The 21,475-nt window shown below is 56.4% G+C and overlaps 1 protein-coding gene and 1 pseudogene across 1 annotated transcript; one reads left to right on the plus strand and one right to left on the minus strand.

Annotated features, from left to right (window-relative positions):
* Positions 1-5,708: 5,708 nt before the first annotated feature.
* On the plus strand, positions 5,709-6,371 carry LOC131093354 (gastrula zinc finger protein XlCGF49.1-like). The gene has a single exon (XM_058040506.1). It carries the CDS (start codon positions 5,709-5,711, stop codon positions 6,369-6,371), a length of 663 nt encoding a protein of 220 aa, XP_057896489.1.
* Positions 6,372-6,565: 194 nt separating this feature from the next.
* The window catches only part of LOC131093355 (zinc finger protein 850-like), a 41,761-nt pseudogene continuing 26,851 nt past the window's right edge, over positions 6,566-21,475 (minus strand).

Below are 21,475 nucleotides of genomic sequence, written 5' to 3' on the forward strand. Positions count from 1 at the left end.
CATCAGAGGAGAAACAGCATTTGTTTAACCCACGGTCTGCTAGGGAGCCATGAAACCGTGTCCCATTCCCATCCTTTTCACGTTTGGACTAATACATGAGCTGCTTTCTTGTTTCCTTTTTCATCTCTTTCTCTGCTTTTCCATTGTCATCTATTTGCCAACAGCAGTTTGAGTCATTGAATTTTCCACAAACTCTTTCTGCTAACAGATGATCTGATCCCATCCCATGGTGAAATGTTGTGTTCCTCATTTCAGTGGATTGGTCGGCAGGAAGGTCAGGAGCTGGAGCTGTCTGGTTGGTTATTGTGAGGGCAGCTTGTAATCTAATGATGCCATTGAAATGAGAAATGGGCTCTGTGGCTCCTGATATGAATTGGTTCGGGTTCCCAGGCGCTGGTCCATGGTGTTGTGGGATTTGTTCTGCTGGCCGTTCATCTTTTCCCCAATTTGGGTGCTCCTTCCAGCCAGGGCTGCATCAATTGACCACTTTTCTCTAATTGAATCATCAAAAACTTGGATTCCCAGCTCATTTCTCTGAAGTTGTGTTAGCAAAAAATCCCCAGTGCTCTGATACACCCTATATAACATAGACAGTGACAGCACGTGTTGGAGTGGGCAGAGGGATGATTCCCCCCCACCTATTTTAGTGAAGTTTTCCCAACATTCTCCATTTGCTGTTTCCCTTTGCAGCTTCACCCGTTTCTGTTGCAGGGTCAGATATCCTCCCCCTGGGCTCTGCCTTGAGCTGTGCAAATTCCATCAGTGCCAGCAGGCAGAGCTTGGGGTGAGGGGCAGAGGGAATCAGCCCAATTCCTGCCCCAGGCAAGAGACCCAGGTGCATTGTCCACACTTTGCCCAGCAGTGTTCATTTGCATTTCTAAAGCTCCTCTGGAGGCTGCCTGGAATGGAGCTTCTCTTCCAGGGCAGCCATCTGGTGACTCACTTGTGGCCCCCCTAAAAGCTACTTTTATACCAGTTTAAGGGTCATCTTTAAAGCTCTTCTAGTTTTTAAAAATGAGTCCTAAATTTGAATATCGAAGAGCCCATAACAAAATTTTGCCATCACAACAGCCACATACACACATACACAAAAAAACATCCAAAACCATAAAGAGTTTTTCTTCTCCTATGACTAAAAGCTGACTCTCACACCCCTGGCCCAACACCCCTAATCTAACTATATAAAAGTATGATTATTAAGAAAAAAATATTCTAATCGTGTAATCTTGTCATCAAAACTGCAAGAAGAAACAAAATTCTTCAACAATATTTCTAGTGTTAGAGAATCAAGGCATTAATTGATTCTGTCCAGGATGTGCAACAGAAACAATTTCATCCGCATATAGCCCGGCTGTGTAGAGAAAAATCATTCCATGACACGTGGGTTTTACTAGATTTATCCTTAAGATTTTACCGTCCAAAGCCCATTGAAATAGTTTATTGTTCATTGCTTCGAAGTTGCCGAGTTCTTATTTAGCATTTGGTTTCCTGTTGGATCCGGATTTCTTCCCCTCTGATGTGAATTCGGTCTCCACACTCCTGGATTTCCTTCTCAGCCTTTTCCAGCCCAGGTGTCTCCAGCTCTGCCGGGGGCAGTGTCTGGGGTAGCTGTTGGTTGCTGTTTGCTGCTGGGCAATGTTGATGTTTTGTTGCTGTCGTTATCTCTCAGGGTATCTTTTGGGCTATTCCCAGTCCATTAACATGTTAAGCTCATCTCTGTTGAGTGGTGTAACGTCCCTTAAATAGAAGCTTTAAAATTCCTTTCCCCAAGGCAAAGACAAACCAAGCCTGAGTAGAGAAATAAGGTTTAAAAGACCCAAACTCGGTACATTTTGCAGCAGTGCAATGGCAGGCAGGCCAGAGTGTGGGTGTCAGTGAGCCCCAGAGTGGAATTGTGCCGTGGTGTTCCTCAGCAGCTGTGGCAGTGCAGGCCCAGCCAGCGCTGAAGCTGCAGCAGTGGCAGCAAGGCTTGGCCCCAGTGGCTGGAGATGGCAGAGGAGGGTGGCCAGGATTGCAGAGGATTCCAGGCGAGGATCTGTGGGCAGGCGCAGGGGCTTGGCCCACTGTGGAGCCCTGGCTGCTGCTGCGTTGCCTTCAGGGCAGGCTCAGGGGCGGCCTCCCATCCTCCTGCTGCAGGGCGGGAAGTGCAAATCTCCGGGGCTTCAGAGCCCTTGAGGCCAGGCTGAGGGCTGACCCAGCCCTGCTCATCCATTTAGAGGCTCTTTTGGTTGTGAAAGCTTTATCTTGATGCCAGACTTAAACAATAAGAGTTCCTGCTGTTATCAGTTTTCAGGCCTCAGTTCCCATGTGAGCTGTGGCTGCACCATTCTGCAGACAATGAGGCCACTCTGGCCACTGGGTTAAACATTTTAGCAGAAGAATTCCTTTGGCATGGCCCTGTTTAACATACTATTCAAATTCTTATTACCTGTAAGGACCAGGGCAGCATCCTCTGTTAATCTTCAATTTAACACTTGAAAATTCTGTGTTTCCTCCTCCTGTCCATCCATCCAGTTTGTTGACTGGCAGAATAGGAGTATTGTAGGGAGAGATCCCTGGCTCCAAAAGCCCTGCCTTTAACTCAGTACCAGCCTGTGAGCCCTTCCTTCCTTCTCACCCTTGGAATGGGGTGTTTCTTTTAAACAGCTCTTGTCCTTGGTTGCTACAAAATACTTTGGAGAGGCTCCATATCAGATTGTTTGTATTTTCCTGGGGCTGCCCACACTTCAGGGTTCACTTTAGCACAGGCCTTGCCACTCATCTGACACAAAGGTACAGCAAGAGCCTCTGTTTTACCTTTTAGAATGCAAATCTGTATTTCCACATTAGCCATCGAATCCCTTCCCAGTAAATGATGATCACAATTAGGAGGAAGTAGAAACCCATGCATTTCAAGTCTGTCTCCCACATCTGCTAATAGTGGTTGAAGAAAACACACCTGCTGGTTTTTACCACTTATCCCCTGAATGATCAAACAACTTTTTGACAATTTTCCCCCCTTGGGTCTGAGATTCAGAGTGGATTGAGAGGCCCCTGTGTCCATCAGGAAATGCCTCCTCTCAATGCAGACCCACCCTGAATGTTCTCAAGGGCTGCAGTGTGGAGGGTCCCTGGTGTGATGGGAGCTGTGACAGCCCTGCCAATCCATGTCCATCAAGGGGTGGACTTGCTGGTGCTGAGGGTGCTGCTGTCTGTGCTTGCAGTGTCCTTGTGCCCTGCAGCTGGAGCCCTGGTTCCTTGCCAGGGGCTGTTTGGGTGGGCTCTGCCCTGCCGAGGAGGGCAATGCCTCTGCCAGGTGCTTGTGGCCGAGCCGTGCCCTGGGTGCTGGGGCCCCCTTGGGCCCTGGGGTTGATCCCTCAGGGGCTGTAGGAACTGTGCCCTGGCCTTTGCCTTCAGCTTGGCCTTTTGCTGCTCCCTCCTTGCATTCACCTGCTGTGCCGTTGTGCCCAAGTGCTGCAGGGCCTTCTTGTGCCCCTCCTGCAGCCCCCTCAGTGCCTGTGGCTGCTCATCCTCTGACAGCTGCTGAGCTTTCTGCAAAATCATTTGTATTTCCAGTGACCCAAACAAAATCCCTAATAGATAATCTCCATGCTAAAATATGCATTCCACATTTCCCCGGTGTTCCTTGCTCCTCCTCCCTGTGCTCAGGGTGCCCTCCCCAGCCCGTAGCCCAGAGCCGCTCCCTGTCCTGCCGCAGTGTCCGAAGGCGCCCCCGGCGGGCAGGGCCGGCAGCTCCACGGGGCCGGGCAGCGGCCGGGGCGTCCCGCAGCCTCCTGGGGGCCGGGGGCCGCTGCCGGCCCTGCCCGGGGCTGGTGGGGTCAGGCAGCGCCCGGCGCTGAGCCCCGGCTGCCCCACAGCCCCGGCCCGGCCCCGCAGCTCCCCACAGGCCCCCAGCCCGTGCTCCCGGTGCCGCAGCTCTGCGCCCGGTGCTGCCGCCCACAGAGAAACCCCCTGAAACCCTGACCTCCTTGATTTCCTCTCCTGGAAACCGGGGATACAAATGATCAGCTGACAAGGGTTGAGGATAAGACCCTGCTGAAAAACATCCCAATCCTCGGTATTTTTCTCTTCCTCCTCTTTTTTTTTCTTACCACATAGACTCCTCTTGCGCTGCTCCTTGCCTGAACCATATTGCTGCACAGTCCCCTTCACCCAATCCCTTCCCAGCACACCAACACCATCCATGCCCTGTTGTCCATATGCCTTCTCCACTTCTCTTATTGCCCCCCTGGGTGTCCAAGTCCTTAGTTACCTCTGGGGGAATGTGCAAACTCAACATTCTACCCTTTTGTATAAAATACAATATTCATGGCTCCGTTAAATATTCGTTCTCCTTCACAAAGTTCAGGAATTTAGCAGGACCTTGGCTGAGCAGCATTTCCTGTTGATTAATAACATTTTCTAAAACTCATGATTTCTCCTGTTACTTCCTTATCTACCTCAAAGGAGATCCACACTATCTGTTTGTAAAGACACTTTCATCTCATTCTTTTCAATACAATGGGATAAGGGGGCAGAAGCCATAAAAGGGCATTTAGGACACTAAAACTGCAAGGGACAGGGGAGGGTCAGCCCTAAACTGAGCCAGAGGGGAGCTGGGATTTAGAGGGGATGGTAGACAAAGGATAGGAGAGGTGGATAAGGGCAGGGGGACAGCAGCAAAGGGGTTCCATGGTGTTCCCTTTGTGTGCCCATCACTCAGTCCCTGGAGCGATTCCCCAGGGCTGTGGGAGGGGATGGATCCGCTCTGGGCGGTTCCCCAAACTCCCTGTCCATCCTTGGGGAGCTCCTTGGGCTGGTTCCCCCCAGCCAGCAGCCGGTGATGCTTTTTCAGCTGTGGGGCAGAGGGGGGTGGGAAAGGGGGATCTGGGTTGGTCATGAAGGAGGAGGGGAGGGGGAGAGGAGAAGGAGGAGCAGGAAGGGGAGCAGAAGGAGAAGCACAAGTTTCCATCCTGCTGGTGACTGGGTGGGGGAGCTCACCCCAAATGTATCAGGGAGTCCTCCAGAGGGGAGGGAAACAAACACTTCTAGGGGAAGTGTTTGGAGTTGGCAGATTTCAGAATCAAGACTCAAATATCTTGGTGGTCCCTTAGAAGGTTTGGTTTTTTGTGGGTATGTATGGATTTTGCAGGACCCCAAAGCTGATCCTCGTTTTGGGGATATTAAGGGTCCCTCATGGCAATCACCAGGTTCTGGTAGGGGGAGCACATCAGTCTTGGGGACCCTCCCAGAAGAGCAGTGGAGTGGAACCTCAAGACCCCAGGAGTGGGAGAAGGTGAGAGGGGTGGTTCCAGAGTTGGGTGAGACCCAGCAGCCTGAAGGGGGGAGGGAAGGGCCGGGGGTGTGGGGATCCCTGGGATCTGTGGAATCCTGAAGCAGAGAATCAGGGGAGAACGGACCTCTGGGACCCTCAAAATCCCCTGGGTCATCTGTATGCAAGACTTCAGAGAGGGGCAACTCCAGGAGCCTCGGGACTCCCATCAGCTCAAGGAAGAGAAACCAAACCCCAGATTGAAGAGACAAGAGGGGCAGATCTCCTGTGAGGGTCATTTTGGGAGCTATATCTTGGTGCTTTGCAGATTTTTCTGAACTCAAAAGCCTGGAGACTCCCAGCAATAGTCCTCTGCAGGAGGAACCCCCAGCCCAAGGCTCTCACCCCTTGTTTTTTCCCCCCAGACCAGGATTTGTCATTCCCAAGCTCTGGACAGATGGAGAAGGAAAAGCCCCAGAGATCCCTCATGAGGAGCGGCTGCAAACCCAGCCTAGGGAGCTGTGAGGAGGAAAGAGCCCCCCTGACCCAGGAAGGCAGCCAGAGATCCAGTCAGAGCTCAGAGCTGGTGGAGAACCCTCAGGCTGGAGAGAGGCCACACAAGTGCTTGGAATGTGGGAAGGGTTTCAGGTACAGCTCCCATCTGAGGCAGCACCAGGTGATCCACAGTGGGGAAAAGCCCTACAAGTGTGGTGAATGTGGGAAGGGCTTCAGCAAGAGCTGCAACCTCATCAGCCACAGCAAGATCCACACTGGGGAACGGCCCCACACCTGCCAGGAATGTGGGAAGAGATTCGTGCGGAGCTCCGGCCTGAAGGAACACCAGATGCTGCACTCTGGGGAGAGGCCCTTCGAGTGTCCTCAGTGTGGGAAGAAGTTTCTGAGGCCATCCCGCCTCCTCCTGCATCAGCGCATTCACAGGGAGGAGAGGCCCTTGTGCTGCCCCGACTGTGGGAAGGGCTTCAAGCGCAGCTCCACCCTCCTGAACCGGTGCCTCCGCACTGGGGAGAGGCCCTGGGAGTGCCCCAGGTGTGGGAAGAGCTTGGTGCGCTGCTCCAGCTCCCCTCCCCATGGAGCATCCACGTTGGATGATCCCCTGTGATCCCATTTGGGCAGAGCCCTGGTGATCCAGGATCCTGATGATCCCCCGTTGGGTCGGGGGAAGGTGTTGGAGAGATTTCTTTCCCTTCTCCTTGTGCTGCTCTGATTTGGTTGGTAATAAATTCCCTCCGTGTGCCCTCGCTGGGTCTGTTGTGCCCGTGCTGGTGCTCAGGGCAGAATCCCTCCCGTTCCTTCTCAGCCCCCCCAGTGCCTCCCCTGCTGCCCCCAGTGCTTTGGGGGCCGGGCCGTGCCCCAGTGCCGCCTCAGGGGCTGCTCCAGGCTGACGTGCTCCACCTGGCAGCTGTAGCCGAGCCCACGCCGGGGCGGCGTTTCCAGCAGCACCAGCAGCTGGTAGGTCCAGTCCCCATTGGGGACCACGTCGGTGGCCACCACGTGCTCCGAGAGCTCCTGCTGGCCCTGGAACCACCTCACCTGGATGGCAGCAGGGTAGAAATCCATCACGGAGCAAAGCAGGCGGCCGGGGCCGGGCTGGGAGCTCGAGGGGGGCACCAGCGAGATGGACACGCTGGGGGGCACTGGGAGAGTGTGGGGACACACTGGGATCAGCTGGGGGAAACTGGGAGAGAAAGGAGAGGGGTGGAATGACCTTGAGAGGGACCGGGAGTGCACTGCGAGAACTGTGGAGCACAGAGCGAAGGTTAAGGTCTGGGAGTGAAATGAGAAGTTCTGGGAATGGACTGGTATTGTACTGGGAATGAGATGAAAGGGACTGGGAGGGAGTTTATGGACACTGGGAGGGCCTGGGGCGGCACTGGGCGGAACTGGGAATGGCGTGCGCGGCACTGGGAGGCCGAGTCCAGCGCGGGGCACTGGGGGCTGCGGGTCTGCCCGGCAACTGATGAGTCATCAGAGAGACGCGCTCTGATTGGGTGAGGGGCGGCAGCACCACCCGCGGCTGAGATGGACACGCGGGGGGCACTGGGAGTGACTGGGAATGGACTGGGAGTGACTGGGAATGGACTGGGAGAGCCACGGGAGCGACTGGGACGGACAAGAGGCCGCGGGGACGGTCACAAGGAGGGCTGAGGGCTCTGGGGTGATTCCCAGGGAGGTTATGAGGGGACACGCTCGGGCCCCTCTCTATGCCCCAGGAGCTGCGGGCACGGGCAGGAAAATCCAGGAGCGAAGCGCCCGACACCCCAGACTGCCCGAGCCCTGCGCCCCTGCGCTCCCCCAAACGATTTCAGGGCTGTGCCAGAGCCAGCAGCCAGCCCTTTGCCATCCCAGTCACCCGTGGCTGCCACCCCCTGCTGCTCCCGGCGTCTTTCCGGGTGACAAATGGGACAAAAACTCCCAGAGAAACCCAAACCCCATCAGTGCCCGGCTCTGATGTGAGTCCATCCCACGGGCAGCACCCCCTCACCCTGCTGCAGCCCGGGGGTCACTATGCCCCGGGGTGAGTCCTGGCAGGACAGGCAGCTCCAGCGGGAGCCCCTCTGGCCAAGGGGATCCCACGGGGTCACAGCCTCCTCTCAGGCACCCCCTGCACCAGGGGGCTGCTCCAGGGGCTGTGGGGGGATCTCTGCATCCAGCACCTCCGTCTTTAGCACCACCAGGGATTGGCTCTGCTGGACATGGAGGAAGCTTCCATAGCTTCTCTCAGAGCCCACCACTACCACAACCAGTCTATACAAACAAAATATGTCGGTTTCTCAGCTGTTTAGGTGGCCTGGAAAGGTCCAGGGTGGCCTTGGACAGCCCGGCACTTCAAAGGACGAGAAGAGACTTCAGATCTTTTCTCGGTCTTGGTGTTTATTAATTGTTTATCTAAAAGATTTTCTTTCAGCCCGACAGAGGTCTGCACAGCAAGCCAGCCATGAGCACACTGCAAGCCCCCGGGGCAGTCACTTATCTTTATACGCGAAGTTACGTGTACAATATTTATCATTTTTCCCCAATACCTTCTACCCTTATTAACCGGTGCACTTTTAGTAATAATGAATCCCAAAGTGCCACCATCACCACAGAAGATGGAGGCCAAGAAGAAGAAGAAGAAGAAGAAGAGGACACGCCCCAATTCCTCCATCTTACTTCTTTAGACCCCCCTGTACAGAAATCCTAAACCCTGTGTTTTACACTCTAATTAACTTATCCCTTCACCATTCACCCAGTGAAATCCTCCTATCCTCATACAGGTGTTGTCTCCTGTGCAGGATCAAAGTCCAGCCACCAGACACTTCTGGCAACATTCCAGGACTCCCGAGCCCCCCAAGGGTGGTCTCGGCCACTCTGCACCTCCGTCCTGAGGTGCTGAGATCCCACAAAAATACATCCCAAAAAATGGGGTCCCAGATATCCAAGAACTCGGATGCACCCCAGAATGGGGATGGAGATGTCCAGGGGCTCAGGTGTGCCCATAAATGAGGCCCCAGGTGAGGGCATTCTCTGCTTGGCTGAGCGCTGCCTGAGGGCTGGGGCTGCAGCAAGGGGGGCACCCTCCTCCAGGCAGGATGTCCCACGAACAGGGGAGCCCCACAAGCTCCTCAGAACCCCAGAGCTGGGCTGGTCCTGCCAGAATGCTGGGAGCCACCAAAACTGCTCTGTCCTTGCCTTCTGCAATGGCACAGGGAGAGGAAACACATGGAAAGGCACAGAAGCTGAGAAGGAACGGGAGAGATTCTGCCCTGAGCACCAGCATGGGCACAGCAGACCCAGCCGGGGCACAGGGAGTGAATTTATTACCAATCAAATGACAGCAGCACAAGGAGAAGGGAAAGAAATCCCTCCAACACTTTCTTCCCACTGAACACAGATCACCAGGATCACAGATCACCGGGGCTCTGCCCAACGGGGGTCACTGGGGATCGTCTAACACGGATCCTCCCATGGGGGATGGAGCTGGAGCAGCGCACGAAGCTCCTCCCACACTCGGGACACTCCCTTTGTGTTGGGTCAAGGCTGAGCGCTGTCAGAAGCCCTTCCCGCACCCCCCAAACCTGTGGGGCCTCTCCCCGGTGTGGATCTTGTGGTCCTTGATGCGGTGGGAGTTCTTGCTGAAGCCCTTCCCACATCCCAACCCCCAGCAGGGATGTTCCTTGCTTTGGATCTCCTGGTGCCGGATCAGGTGGGAGCTCTGGCTGGAGCTCATTCCACATTCCAAGCACTTGTAGGGTGTCTCAGCTTGAGAGATGATTTAAAAGAGGACACTCTGGGGTGAGTGTTCTCCCCTCTACAGGGTTCCAATAATCCCTTTCCACCAACAGGAAATGAACGCTAATAGATGAAACTGAAAAAACCTCCAACAGTTTATTAACAAACAGAATAACAAAAAGGCAAGAATAATTCAAATAAAAGTAAATAAGTGCTAGGTACTCAATTGCCAGACCTTACCTGCCACACACTCTGGGACAAAAGACCCAAAATGCCAGAGAAATCGCCGCTCACGACACGGGCTACAGGCGGCACCGGCTTCTCCCGCAGGGAAAAGCCAACCAGGGGCTGTCCCACGGCGATGCGAGCCCGGGGCTCGCCCGGCGTTGCGCTCCTCCCCAGCCGCGCTCCGCGGGCGCGGTCCCGGCGGGTGGAGCGGCGGCGCCGCAGCCTCGGGCTGTTTTCTCTCCCGGCCCAGCCCGTCCCGGCTGCCGGGGGTTAAAGACACAATAGCCATTCTTTGGGCACAAAGCAGAGGAACGTGGAATGTGCCGTCGCAGCAACTCACTGCGAGACAACTGCATGCACAATAATCACAGGTCTCCATCTATCTATAACAGCACGTACTGAGCTCGGGATACAGCAATGGGCACCAGGACAGGAGCGGAGAGGCTGAACGGACACCAGGGGAGATGGGGAATGTACGGACAGAGAAACCCTCCAAGGGCTTTAACCTGATTCCCAGCTTTTCCGTGTTTCAAGGGCTTTGACTGCTGGATTTGAAAGAACTGGGATCTCACCGTGAAAAGCAGAACAGTCAGAACCAGACACTGCTGTTGGAGTCCAAGTCTGGACTTGTCACATCTCAGGTTTGAAAACACATTGAATAAAAACCTCCATTACCCACAACCTTTCCCAGCCCATCCCTCCGGATATATAACAAAAAGTTATATATTAATCTCATTTTAAAGGGAGAAAATATTGTAAAATGAATGTAAAACTGTTCCCTCATAGAAACTCACATTGAGAATACACAGAATAATGAAGTGTGTCTAGCAACACGCGCTGTCATTTCTCAGGTGTCTCAGGCTCAGAGTCAGCTCCGAGCCGGGCTCTGTTCCCCAGGTGCCCGAGCCCCGGGCCAGCTCCGAGCAGCCTCTCCCGGCTCTCCAGCGCGGCTCTCCCCGGCTGTGCCCGGGCAGCCCCTCGGTGTTTCCGTGGTGCCGCTGCCCCGCTCGGCTCCCCGTGCCCTGCCAATGGCCGGGGCTGCGCTCGGTGCCCCCGGGGGTCCCTGGGCGGGGCAGGGCCGAGCCCCGGTGCCCGGCAGAGCCCGGAGGGTCCCCCTGGGCCCCGGCCCCCCCGGGACACGGAGCCACGGCCCGCAGGGCCCCGGCGCGTCCGGCCGGGCCGTTCCCGCTCCCCGGCAGCCCGGGCTGCGGCCCCGGCGCTCGGCAGGGCGGCGCTGTCGCTGGCACCGCGGCCGGAGCCTGCCCGGGCTCCGGGCACCGCGGGGGCTGCAAGGCCACAAGGCCGCGGCTGCTCCCGGCCCCTTCCAGGCTGTCCCTCGGCTGCTGGGTGCCGGCTGTGGCCCTTGTGACACCCTCGGGGATGTGGGACATTGTGGGGCAGTCAGGAACGAGAGCTGTAGGAGTGTCAGGGGCTAGGACGGTCGAGATGGACAGAGACGAGAGAGCTCTGCAGCCAGGTCGTGGAACTTGCGGTTTATTGCAAAGGGCCTGCGTGCAGGGCCCTGCTGGGAGCTGCCAGGCACAGCTGGAGCAGGTCCGAGAGAAGAGAGGGGTAGAGAGGGTGAGAGGGTGAGAGAGTAAGAGAGGCAAGAGAGTAAAAGTGGTAAGAGACCAAGGTTCCCATTACAATACAATAAATCTTCTTCTGTGTTGAATATTCTGATTCTCACTAACCAATCTAGTACAAGATAGAAATCCTATAGCATTTACATACAGCCTATGAGAATCATTACCTTACCATAATGTGTTACATTTTAAACCCTAAAAACTCCTCTTTGGACCCCTTCTGCCAAGCTGGTAGGGTCTGCTCTGACTCTTGGAGCTGCCTGCAAGCAGAGGGAATTGTTTCATCAAAAGGGGATCACCTCCAGCTGGGCCACACCATTGTTTTCCAGTTGCTCAGTAACTGAGGGATCTCAAAGCTTGCTTTCATTTCAATCTTGCTTATAATAATGTTTAGGCTGGAGCTCCGTCTAAAGCTCTTCCCACACTCCAAGCACTTGTAGGGCTGTTCCCCGGTGTGGCAGCGCAGGTGCCTGATGAGGTGGAAGCTGCGATTAAAACACTTCCCACATTCCGAGCACTCATAGGGCTTTTCCCCAGTGTGGGTTATTTGGTGCCGGATGAGTCTGGAGCTCAGGCTGAAGCTTTTCCCACATTCCCTACACTCATAGGGCCTTTCGCCAGTGTGGATCACCTGGTGCTTGTTGAGGTCAGAGCTCCACCTGAAGCTCTTCCCACATTCCATGCACTCATAGGGCTTTTCCCCAGTGTGGATCACCTGGTGCCGAGTCAGGTGGGAGCTCTGTTTGAAGCTCTTCCCACAATCAAAGCAGGTGTAGGGCCATTCCTCAGTGTGGATCACCTGGTGCCGGATCAGGCTGGAGCTCTGGCTGAAACCCTTCCCACATTCCAAGCACTTGTGGGGGGTTTCCCTGTCATGAGGCTTCTCCACCAGCTCTGAGCTCTGGCTGGATCTCCGGCCGCCTTCCTGGCTCAGGGGGGCTCTTTCCTCCCCGCAGCTCCCTGGGCTGGGTTTGCTGCCCCTCCTCGTGCGGGATCTCCAGGGCTTTTCCTCCTCCTCCATCCAGCCACAGCTTGGGAATGAAAAATCCTGGTTCGAGAGGAAAAACAAGGGTGAGTGCCTTGGGATGGGGGTTTCTACTGCCCAAGAACATCTCAGGAAGTCACTGGGTTTTTGTGTTCATACAAGTCTTCAAACTACCAAGATTCAGCCCAAAAACCCCTCCCAGGAGTTCCCCCTCTGTGATCTTCACACTTTGATGTTTTGTGCGTGCCCTTTCCTGGGCTGACGGGGGTCCCGTGGCTCCTGCTGTCCCCCCTCTCCAGGATCTCGCTTAGGGATGATCCAGCGATCCCACAGCCCCCGCCTGCGCTCTGCCGGCAGCGACCACCCGCGCCCCTTCCTCCCAAAAACCCCCAGCCGGTCCTGGACCCTCATTATCCACCACGGGGCATTTGCGGTGTAGCCTGGGGCTCCTCCAAGGTCCAAACAGCCACAACCCCCAGAACACCCGCCAGGAACCCCCCACTTACCTGGGGCGAACTTCCCCTCCCTGCTCACCTGCGGCACACGGGGGCCGAGGCTGCTGCGGACGCAGCGGGCGCTGGGACCGAGAATCCTTCCTCTTCCTCTTCCTCTTCCTCTTCCTCTTCCTCTTCCTCTTCCACTTCCACTTCCACTTCCTCTTCCTTTTCAGTTTTCTGCTCCTCCTCTTCTTCTCTCTCTCCCTCCCACTGCTCCCCCGTCTCTTTCTCCACGGCTCCTCCCGCTCCTCCTCGTTCCTAGCGCCGCCTCAGCGGGGCTGGGGGGGACAGGGGACCCCCCAAAATCAGCGGAGCGGGGACGGAGCGGGGGTCCCGGCCGGGCCCGAGCCTGCGGGGAGGGGCTGCGGCCGCCGGCGGCTCAGGAGCTCTGTGGGCAGAGAAAAGGGGGTGACACCGGGCTGGGGCCCCGGCGGGAGCGCACACGGGGCTCTGCCACGGCGGGGACGCCACCCCCGGCACCCGCCCTGACCTTCTTGTGCAGGGAGAAGCCGAGCCCCAGCGCCAGGAAGACGAAGCCCAAGACGAAGCCCCCGATGCCCGTCAGCATCTTGGGGCAGCTTTCGGTGGCTGCTCGTGGGCAGGATCCCGAAACGGCGGCGGCTGCCCCGAAGGGTCCGGGACGGAATGTGACAGGCTGGGAGGGACTGGGGCACACTGGGACAGCAGGATATACCAGCGGGACCAGATTTGGGGCACCAGGGATCATACTGGGATATACTGGGACCACATTGAGGAGTACTGGGAGCATGCTGAGGGCAACTGGGTGCTGTTGGGATATACTGGGTGTGATTGGGATCATAGTGGGACTGATTGGAATCATACTGGGAGTGACTGGAACCATAGCAGTGGTGAAAAAGCACAATTGGAATAATGCAGGAGGCAGCTGGGATCCTATTGGGAGCAGCTGGCCCATGCTGGAGTCATACTGGGATCATACTGGGACTGACAGGGTCATACTTGGAGTGACTGGCACAGTACTAGGAGTGTCTGGAACCACAGTAGTGGTGAAAAAGCACAATTGGAAAAATGCAGGAGGCAATTGGGATCACACTGGGAGCAACTGGCCCATGCTGGAGTAATAGCAGGACTGAGTGTCATACTGTCAGTGACTGAAATAATACTGGGAGTATCTGTGTGTGACTGGGATCATACTGGGGTGACTGGACTCATACTGGGATCATGCTAGGAGCAACTGGGGCCATCATGTGGGCAAATGACATTCTAGGAGTGACTGGGTTTATAGTGGAAGTGACTGGGGCCATACTGGACTCCTACTGGGAGGGACTGAGATTGGACGGAACCATACAGGGCCTGACTGGGAGAAAATGGGACCGTGTTGGGGGCAACTGGGATCTTATTGGGAGTGACAGGGAACATAAAAGCTTGAATGGAGGTTCTATCCTGTGACATTCCTGGGAACCTGTGCCCCAGCCTGGGGGGTCAGAGCAGGGGGAACCGCTGGCAGCAACTTCGGGACACAGCCAAGGGCTGGGGGCTCCTCCCCCGACTTCATTTTCTCTCCCCAATTCAAATCATCCCCTCCTATTCAAATCCTCTCCATTTACATTTTCTTCCCACAATAAAAGTGTCCTCACCCCAATTAAACTTTACTGCCTAATTAGGCTCTGAGCCCCCTCCCCATCCCTGGCTCCTCCTGGCAGGACCTGGCTGGGACCTTCTGGAAACAGGAGTGGAAAGAGTTTTAAAAGTAATAATTATTTTCTTGGTTTCTGGGGGATTTTCCTGTGGCTTTCCTGCAGAAAGGCTGAGGGATCCCCTCAGGCTCCACTGCCTTTCCAGTCCCTTTTCCAGCTCTTTTCCTCAGCTGACACAAACCTGGAGATTTTGGGGGGTGGGAGGGGTCGCTCTGCTCGGGAGTCTCGGAGCGCCCCCAGGGGAGGCCCCGAGGCCCCAGGGCAGCTCCCTCCGGCCCCTTGGAGCATTTGGAATCTCCAGCTCTCAGCCAGCGCTCTCCATGGGATTCAATCCCCCCTGCAGGGTTTGCCCCCAGACCGGCTTTATTCCCAGAGGGGTTTGTGGTTTCCCTTCGAGGCTGGCCCTGGTGGAGGAGGGCAACGGGTGAGGGCGTAAATAGAGAATAAACACGGGATTATAGAAAAAGAAAAAAAAAAGTTAAACGTATCTGAAATAAAATAAAATAAAATAAAATAAAATAAAATAAAATAAAATAAAATAAAATAAAATAAAATAAAATAAAATAAAATTCTGAAAAATAAAAAGCAACGGCAGAGCTTTTTCTGCTGGGACTTTGGGTTTTTGTCCCCTTTTCAAGCTGGTTCTGAGCCAGAAACTGTTATGAACAAAAATTCAGTTGATCTTTTTCTGTGAGAAAAAAAGTTACCACTACTGCTGGGCTGCTGCCTGTGTTATGGTAATTACGGGTCGTTGTCGTTAATGGTTGTTTTTGTATTAGCAAAAGCCCTGGCTGGGGCGAGGTAATGGCCCTTCTCCTGAGACAGTAACGGGTGGGGACCTCCCCGAACAGTGAGGAGAAGAGACCTAGAGGGGAGGGGTTATGCAAAGTGACTCCAAGACCAGCATTCTTTGTGGGACCCCCGACTCCAAACCCACGGAGAAAACCCCAAAAACAACGAGCCAAATAAGAGTTGAGAGACTGGAGTGATGTCTGGACGTGAGGAGCCGAGTGCTGAGCCTGCAGAGATGCTGAACACCTTCGGAGCCTCTCGCCCTGACCAGTGGGAGTCGTCCCCAGCGGCCAGACCAGGCCGACTGAGTCGTGAGAAGTAACAAGTGGAAGGGACCACCACGCTGTAAAGGATCCCATGAAGACCTGATTACCCAGCTCTGCCCCATGTGGACAAAGCTGCGGAAATCCTCCTCCTCTGAGTCGCCCTGGGTGACAGGACAGGGGCTGCAGCCCTCCTGAGCTGCCCAATCCTGAGCTGATTGCTTTTAATAAAGGCATTGAAAAGGAGAAGAAGTCTCCTGGTCCTGTTTATTTCAGAAACCAATGGCTGTGAGAGATATGGCTGCTGAAAGGCCTCGTATTGCCAAAACTAAAGTGTCGAGTATCAAGTAACGCCTTGAGATTACGGAAGTCTCAGCATCCACGTTGGATTCCCTCGTTTCAAGGTGTCAGCTCAGCTCTGCACGGGGCCGGTCCCTGCTCGGTCCAGCGGGGTCCCCCCCGACGCGTGCGGTCCCTGCTGGGCCCGGCCCTGGGGTTCGTGCGGGGCAGGGGCGGCACAACGAGCGGCGGCAGGGCTCGATCCGGCCGGAGGAAGAAGAGGAAGAAGAGGAAGAGGAAGGGACTGGGGCCGCCTGCGGTGTCCGATCCCCGCGGAGCAGCGGCGGGCGAGGCCCTTTGATGCCAATTTCCCCCTACAGCCCCGCTCTGAGGTGGGGGCCGAGGGTCCTGTGTTTGACGCCTTGGGGCTGATTCCAGTGAAAGGACTCGGAAGGACTGGTTTGTATAAAACCAGAAATGTTTATGAAAGGCGCGAGCCTCGCCGAGCTTTGCAGCCCAGGAAATCCCATTTGGGGGAGTTTTGCTCTCTGTTCATGGTTTGAGCGCAGCAGAGAGCAGAGCCAGGAAACGTCACCGCCCATTTGTGCAGGCGGCTGTTGTGCAGCGATAGCGGCTTCCACATCCGCCCCCGCTGGCTCCCGCATCCCTCACCTGAGCATCTCTCCCGGCCCCCAGGTCAGACTTTGGTGGCTTCTCTCTGACAGATCCGCTGCGAAGCCAAGCCGCAGTCCTGAGGGATGGTTCTGCTGTCACCGATCGCCCCACAATCGCCAGGTCGCTCCCTGGGATCCTCCTGACACCTGCAGGTGCAGGAGGGAGCTGGGGGGTCAAGGGTGCCCCCCTTGGCCCGCAGCGCTGCCCCCTTTCAGCCACGCCCGGCCCGGCCGCAGGCACTTGTATTGTCCCATTTTGGCCTTCCAGGTCACTTTCCCAGGTGTGCCTATGTCTCTCTCCCTTCCCCCTTACCCCCATGCTGAGTGAGTCCTGTCACTCAGACCTAACATTCCAGCAAGGCGCCGTGTGGTTGGTCAAGTTCAAAAGATGCCCCTATGCCCAGAGGTCATTGGCCTGTCTGGGTGTCATCTTCCCCTGAGACCCTGCCCCTCTCACCTGGTTGGTGGCTCACCTGTACCTCCCCTCCCCCTGTCCCTGAGCTTAAAAAGGTGATCAGACCATGCGGTCAGTGTTCTGTTGGAGCAGTTGCTCACGTTCAGACCTCTGTAACCATGGAATAAACCTCTGGACATTAAACCCTCCAGCAGAATCCATCTCCTTTTTCTCTTCACCATCGCCTGAAGCTATCCTCCTGAGGTAACGGGGTTCCTTACAAGCCTGGACTTGTTCAGTGCCCAGCTGCAACCACCAGCAAGCCGAGGTATCTCTGGGGTGATACACCGCAATTGCTGCCTTTGGCCCGGCAGCGAGGGTCAGACTGGCCCAGGCACAATCTAACTGGTAATATTGGGAGCCTTTTTTTTTCCCAATAGGCACTGAGCCCGGTCAAGAGGCAGCGCAGGGTTTCTGCAGGGTTTCACTCAGGAGTTCCTGGGGGAGAGGATGAAATGGTGACACTGATGGGCCATGGATGGTCCCCCCAAAATGGGCTCTGTCATCCACGGCCGGCAAGGTCACCGCTTCTCCATTGCCTGTCCCAGGAGCTCCCGAATGTCGCCCTGGAGAAATCCGGGCTCTGCCTCTGGGTCAGGCTCTGGGAGCCCGCGGCCGGGACGGGCTGGACGTGGCCGAACAGCTCCCGCCCGGACCGGCCCCGGTGAGCACCGGGGGCAGCGCGGGGGGCCGGGAGTGTTCGACAGAGCCCGGGCATGATCCGGCCTCCCTCCTGGAGCCGCAGGTCCCAGACGGACCTCAGGGAGAGACCTGGCGATTGTGGGATGATCAGGAGCAGCAGAACCATCCCTCAGGACTGCAGCTTGGAATTGCAGCGGATCTGCTAGAGAGAAGCCACCAAACTCTGACCTGGGGGCCGGGAGAAACGCCCAGACGGGGGATGCGGGAACCAGGCGGGGGATGCCGGAGCCAGCGGGGTTGGATGGGGACGCTGGAGCCGGTCGCTGCACAAATGGGCGGCGATGTTTCCTGGCTCTGCTCTCTGCTGCGTTCAAACCACGTCATGAACAGAGAGCGAAACTCCCCCAGATGGGATTTCCCGGGCTGCAAAGCTCGGCGAGGCTCGTGCCTTTTATAACCATTCCTACACCGGTCCTGCTGAGTCCTTCCATGGAATCTGCCCCAAGGTTTTGATCACGGTGTGGGGCGGCTTCGGCCCCACGGGGAGGGGGCCCCGATCCGGCCCGCGCCCCTCTATGAACCCCACTCCCCCCTTTTCCAGCACTGCCGCTCCCCCTGCCTCAAAACAGCCCAGAGGCGCCTGCCCCTGCAGTGGGGTCCCTCCTACCTCGAAAAAACAGAACAAAGTTTAAAAACCCTACGAAATTGCCACAAATGGCCCCAAAAAGCGAAGCGGCCCCCGGGAAGATGCTTATGAGGGCTTTAACGCGCGGGCTGCAGCCAGGGGAGCGGCTGAGCACACGCATCGCCGGCGGGCATCTGTCATGCTCGGAGGCTGCTGGCGTTTGTACTTCAGGCAGGTAAATCGAATTCAAAATGTCAGAGGTTTCCACCACCTGCTCTTTCTCCTCTTTTTTTCTTGGCGGATTTTACACCACCCCGTTTCACTCCACAGAGCTAAAAAGGAATATCCCTGTCTGCCCTATGGCCTTCCACAGCTCCAGCCCTATGCTTTCTCCTCTCCTCTTTACTTTGCACCAGATTCTCCCTCCTCCCCCCCGTGACAGTTCACAGGGAAGAGATTTCTCCCCCTGGCACCACACCTCTCACTGTGTCCCACTTTTCCCAGCTGCTTGCCCGTGCAGCTGGACCCCCCCGTGGGGCTGGTTAATGTTGGAACGAATTATTGCAGAGATTATTGGGATTGGCCAGGTGCCCGGTGCCACCAAAATCGCTCTGTCACTGCCGTCCTGAGGCTGGGCAGGGAACGGAACACAAGGAGAGGCTCCAGGGTCAGGGTAAGGACAGGGAGAGGTCACTCATGGGCACAGAACATCTGACTTGGGGAAATTAATTGAATTTGGGGATAAGATGGTGTTGTTGTTGTTTGCATGTTTGGGTTTTTCCGGTCAGGCAATTTCTTATCCCATCTTCTACTTGAAAGATCAAACAGTGAGGTGCAGAGAGGGGAGACAAACAGGGACAAACAAACTAAAAGGCCACGCACTCTCCCATGCCACGGGAATGGCTCAGCCAGAGAATGCAGAGTTTGGAAGTCCTGGCTGGGGACTGACTTCTCTGTCTGGGGCGAAATGTGTCTCAGGAATGGCAGAAATGCCTCGAGAGGTATTGACTGTGGTGCACTCGGGGGGTGGGAGCTGATCCCCAGAGCTTTCGGGGATGGCAGAGAGAGCGAGTGGCCACGCGTGGCGCGGAGAGCGGGCGCCCCTTTCCCGGGACGGGGCTTCACTGTCCCCTCACTGCCCTCGCTGTCCCCTTGCTGCCCTCGCTGTCGCCTCGCTGCCCTCACTGTGGCCTCGCTGCCCTCGCTGTCCCCTCACTGCCCTCACTGCCCTCGCTGTCACCTCACTGCCCTCACTGTCCCCTCGCTGTCCCCTCACTGCCCTCGCTGTCGCCGTCCCTGCAGCTGCTGGGGGTGGTGCCGAGGTCCCGCCGAGGTCCTGCGCTGCCCATGGGACCCGCCTGACTCTGCTGCCCCCCGGGGTGGGTCAGTGCGGGGACAGGTCGCTGTCCCCAGGTCCCCAAAGGAGCGGTGTCCCCATCCCGTCACCACTGTAACTTCAGCAAAGGGTAAATCTGGGCTCAATGGGGAGAAATTTCTTTTCCCACACCCGTGCCTGAAAGCCCCACAATTTCAAAGGTATAATATTGTGGAGGGAGGGGGCCATCTTTTCCGTTCCAGGAAGGTTGCTGCCTTCCTTGGCAGACACTTCTCTTTTAAACCAGGACAATTGTCAAGCAAATCACAGCAGAAGGAAAAGTAAAACTAATCCTACCAAAAACACCTTGCCCTCACTTCTGCCTGCTTCCCAGGCTTTGCTTTCTCCCAGATTCCCTCCCTTCTCCCCTCAGAGGCACAGGGGATGGGGGTCACAGCCCAGTCCTGTCACAGCCTCCCCTCAGGGACAGGAATCCTCGTCCTGCTCCGGCCTGGGGTCCCTCCCACGGGACACATCCCTCGGGAACGGGCTGCTCCAGCGGGGATCCCCCCGGGCTCACAGGAGCCGCCAGGAGCCGCTTCCATGGCTCTGCAGGGGCTTCCCAGGGGCTCGGGGGAAGATCTGAGAGAGGCTGAAAAGAGAAAAGATCTGGAGAGGCTCGGGGTCTCTCTCAGTCATCCCCTGCTCCGGGCTGGGCTCCTGCGGGGCTGCAGGTGGGTCCCTGCTCCATCCCGGCTTCAGCCACAGCTCCCAGCGCCTCCAGCTCCAGGTGACCCCAAGCTCCCGGTGGTCCAGGGCAGCAGCAGTTCCTCAGCCTCCTGCCTGGGCCATTCTGGGGTGAGCAAATCTCAGCATTTCCTGGGAGAGCAGCACACTGCAAGGCCCGGGGCAATTTATCCCGTGTACCCAATCTGCACCTCACCCAGCTGATTCTCCCAATCTGCACCTCACCCAGCTGAATCTCCCCTCACTCCTCGTCCTTGAGCGTGGCCTGGTGAGAATGGAGGGGAGGAACAGTCCTGGGCAGTCCCACACCTTCTCCCTTGGGGCTGCCCCAGGGGGAAGCAAGCCCTACATTGCTTTGATTTCCCCCAAAAGGGAAAACCGCCCCAGACCCTTTCAGCTGAGCAGAGGATGGGACAGGGTTTAGCAGAACACTTGCAATATTGTTTTTCCTGAGTCTGGAAAGAACCAGCCAAACTGAACCGATGTGGGACCCCCCAGCAGTGCCCCTCTGCTGTCCCAGCTGCAGCCCTCGCTGGCTGCTCCAGGCTCAAGGGCAGACTGGGAGCTCTGGGAAGGGGCCCTGGCTCGGGCCGCAGCCCCTGGGGCAGCCCCACGGCAGCTCCGAGGCTCCTCCAGCTGGGATGAAACGTGGCAGGGGGAGCAGGGGAAGGGACGGGGCTGCCGGTGCCAGGGGAACACAAGGGATATGGGGGGCACTTCACAAGCATTCAATGCAAAAGATAAAATCACAAGGAAGACAAAAGGAACAGCAACAGCGTCACCGTAGCACAGGGCCACAGGAGGACGCGTCCCACTGGAGTGCAGTGACGCTGGCCGGATGCCGGGCACACCCCAAAGCCGCTCTCTCACTGCCCTCCACAGCTAGACAGAGGAGACAAAATTTAACCTGGGGTTCAGGAGTTGGGATAAGGACCAGGAGAGATCCCTCATCAAACATCATCATGGGCAAAACAGGCTCAAAACTGGAGATATGAATTGAATTTATTGCTAACAAACTGGGGACTAGTAGAAGTAGTAGACTAGTAGAAGTAGAAAAAAACCCCTCCAAAACATCTTCCCCCACCCCTTCCTCCTTCCAGCTCTACAGGGAATGGGGCCGTGCTCAGTTCATGCCCCATGGTTTCTCCCTCTGCTCAGGGACAGGAATCATTTCCCAGCTCAGTACTGGAGTCCCTCCCATAGGAAAGGTTCCCGAGGAACTTCTCCAAGC

This window comes from Melospiza georgiana, chromosome 25 (assembly GCF_028018845.1).
Source record: "Melospiza georgiana isolate bMelGeo1 chromosome 25, bMelGeo1.pri, whole genome shotgun sequence".
Classification (NCBI taxonomy): Eukaryota; Metazoa; Chordata; class Aves; order Passeriformes; family Passerellidae; genus Melospiza; species Melospiza georgiana.

Bases quoted from the DNA above. Each gene is read 5' to 3' on its own strand.
- LOC131093354 (XM_058040506.1), top strand. From the start codon at position 5,709: ATGGAGAAGGAAAAGCCCCAGAGATCCCTCATGAGGAGCGGCTGCAAA.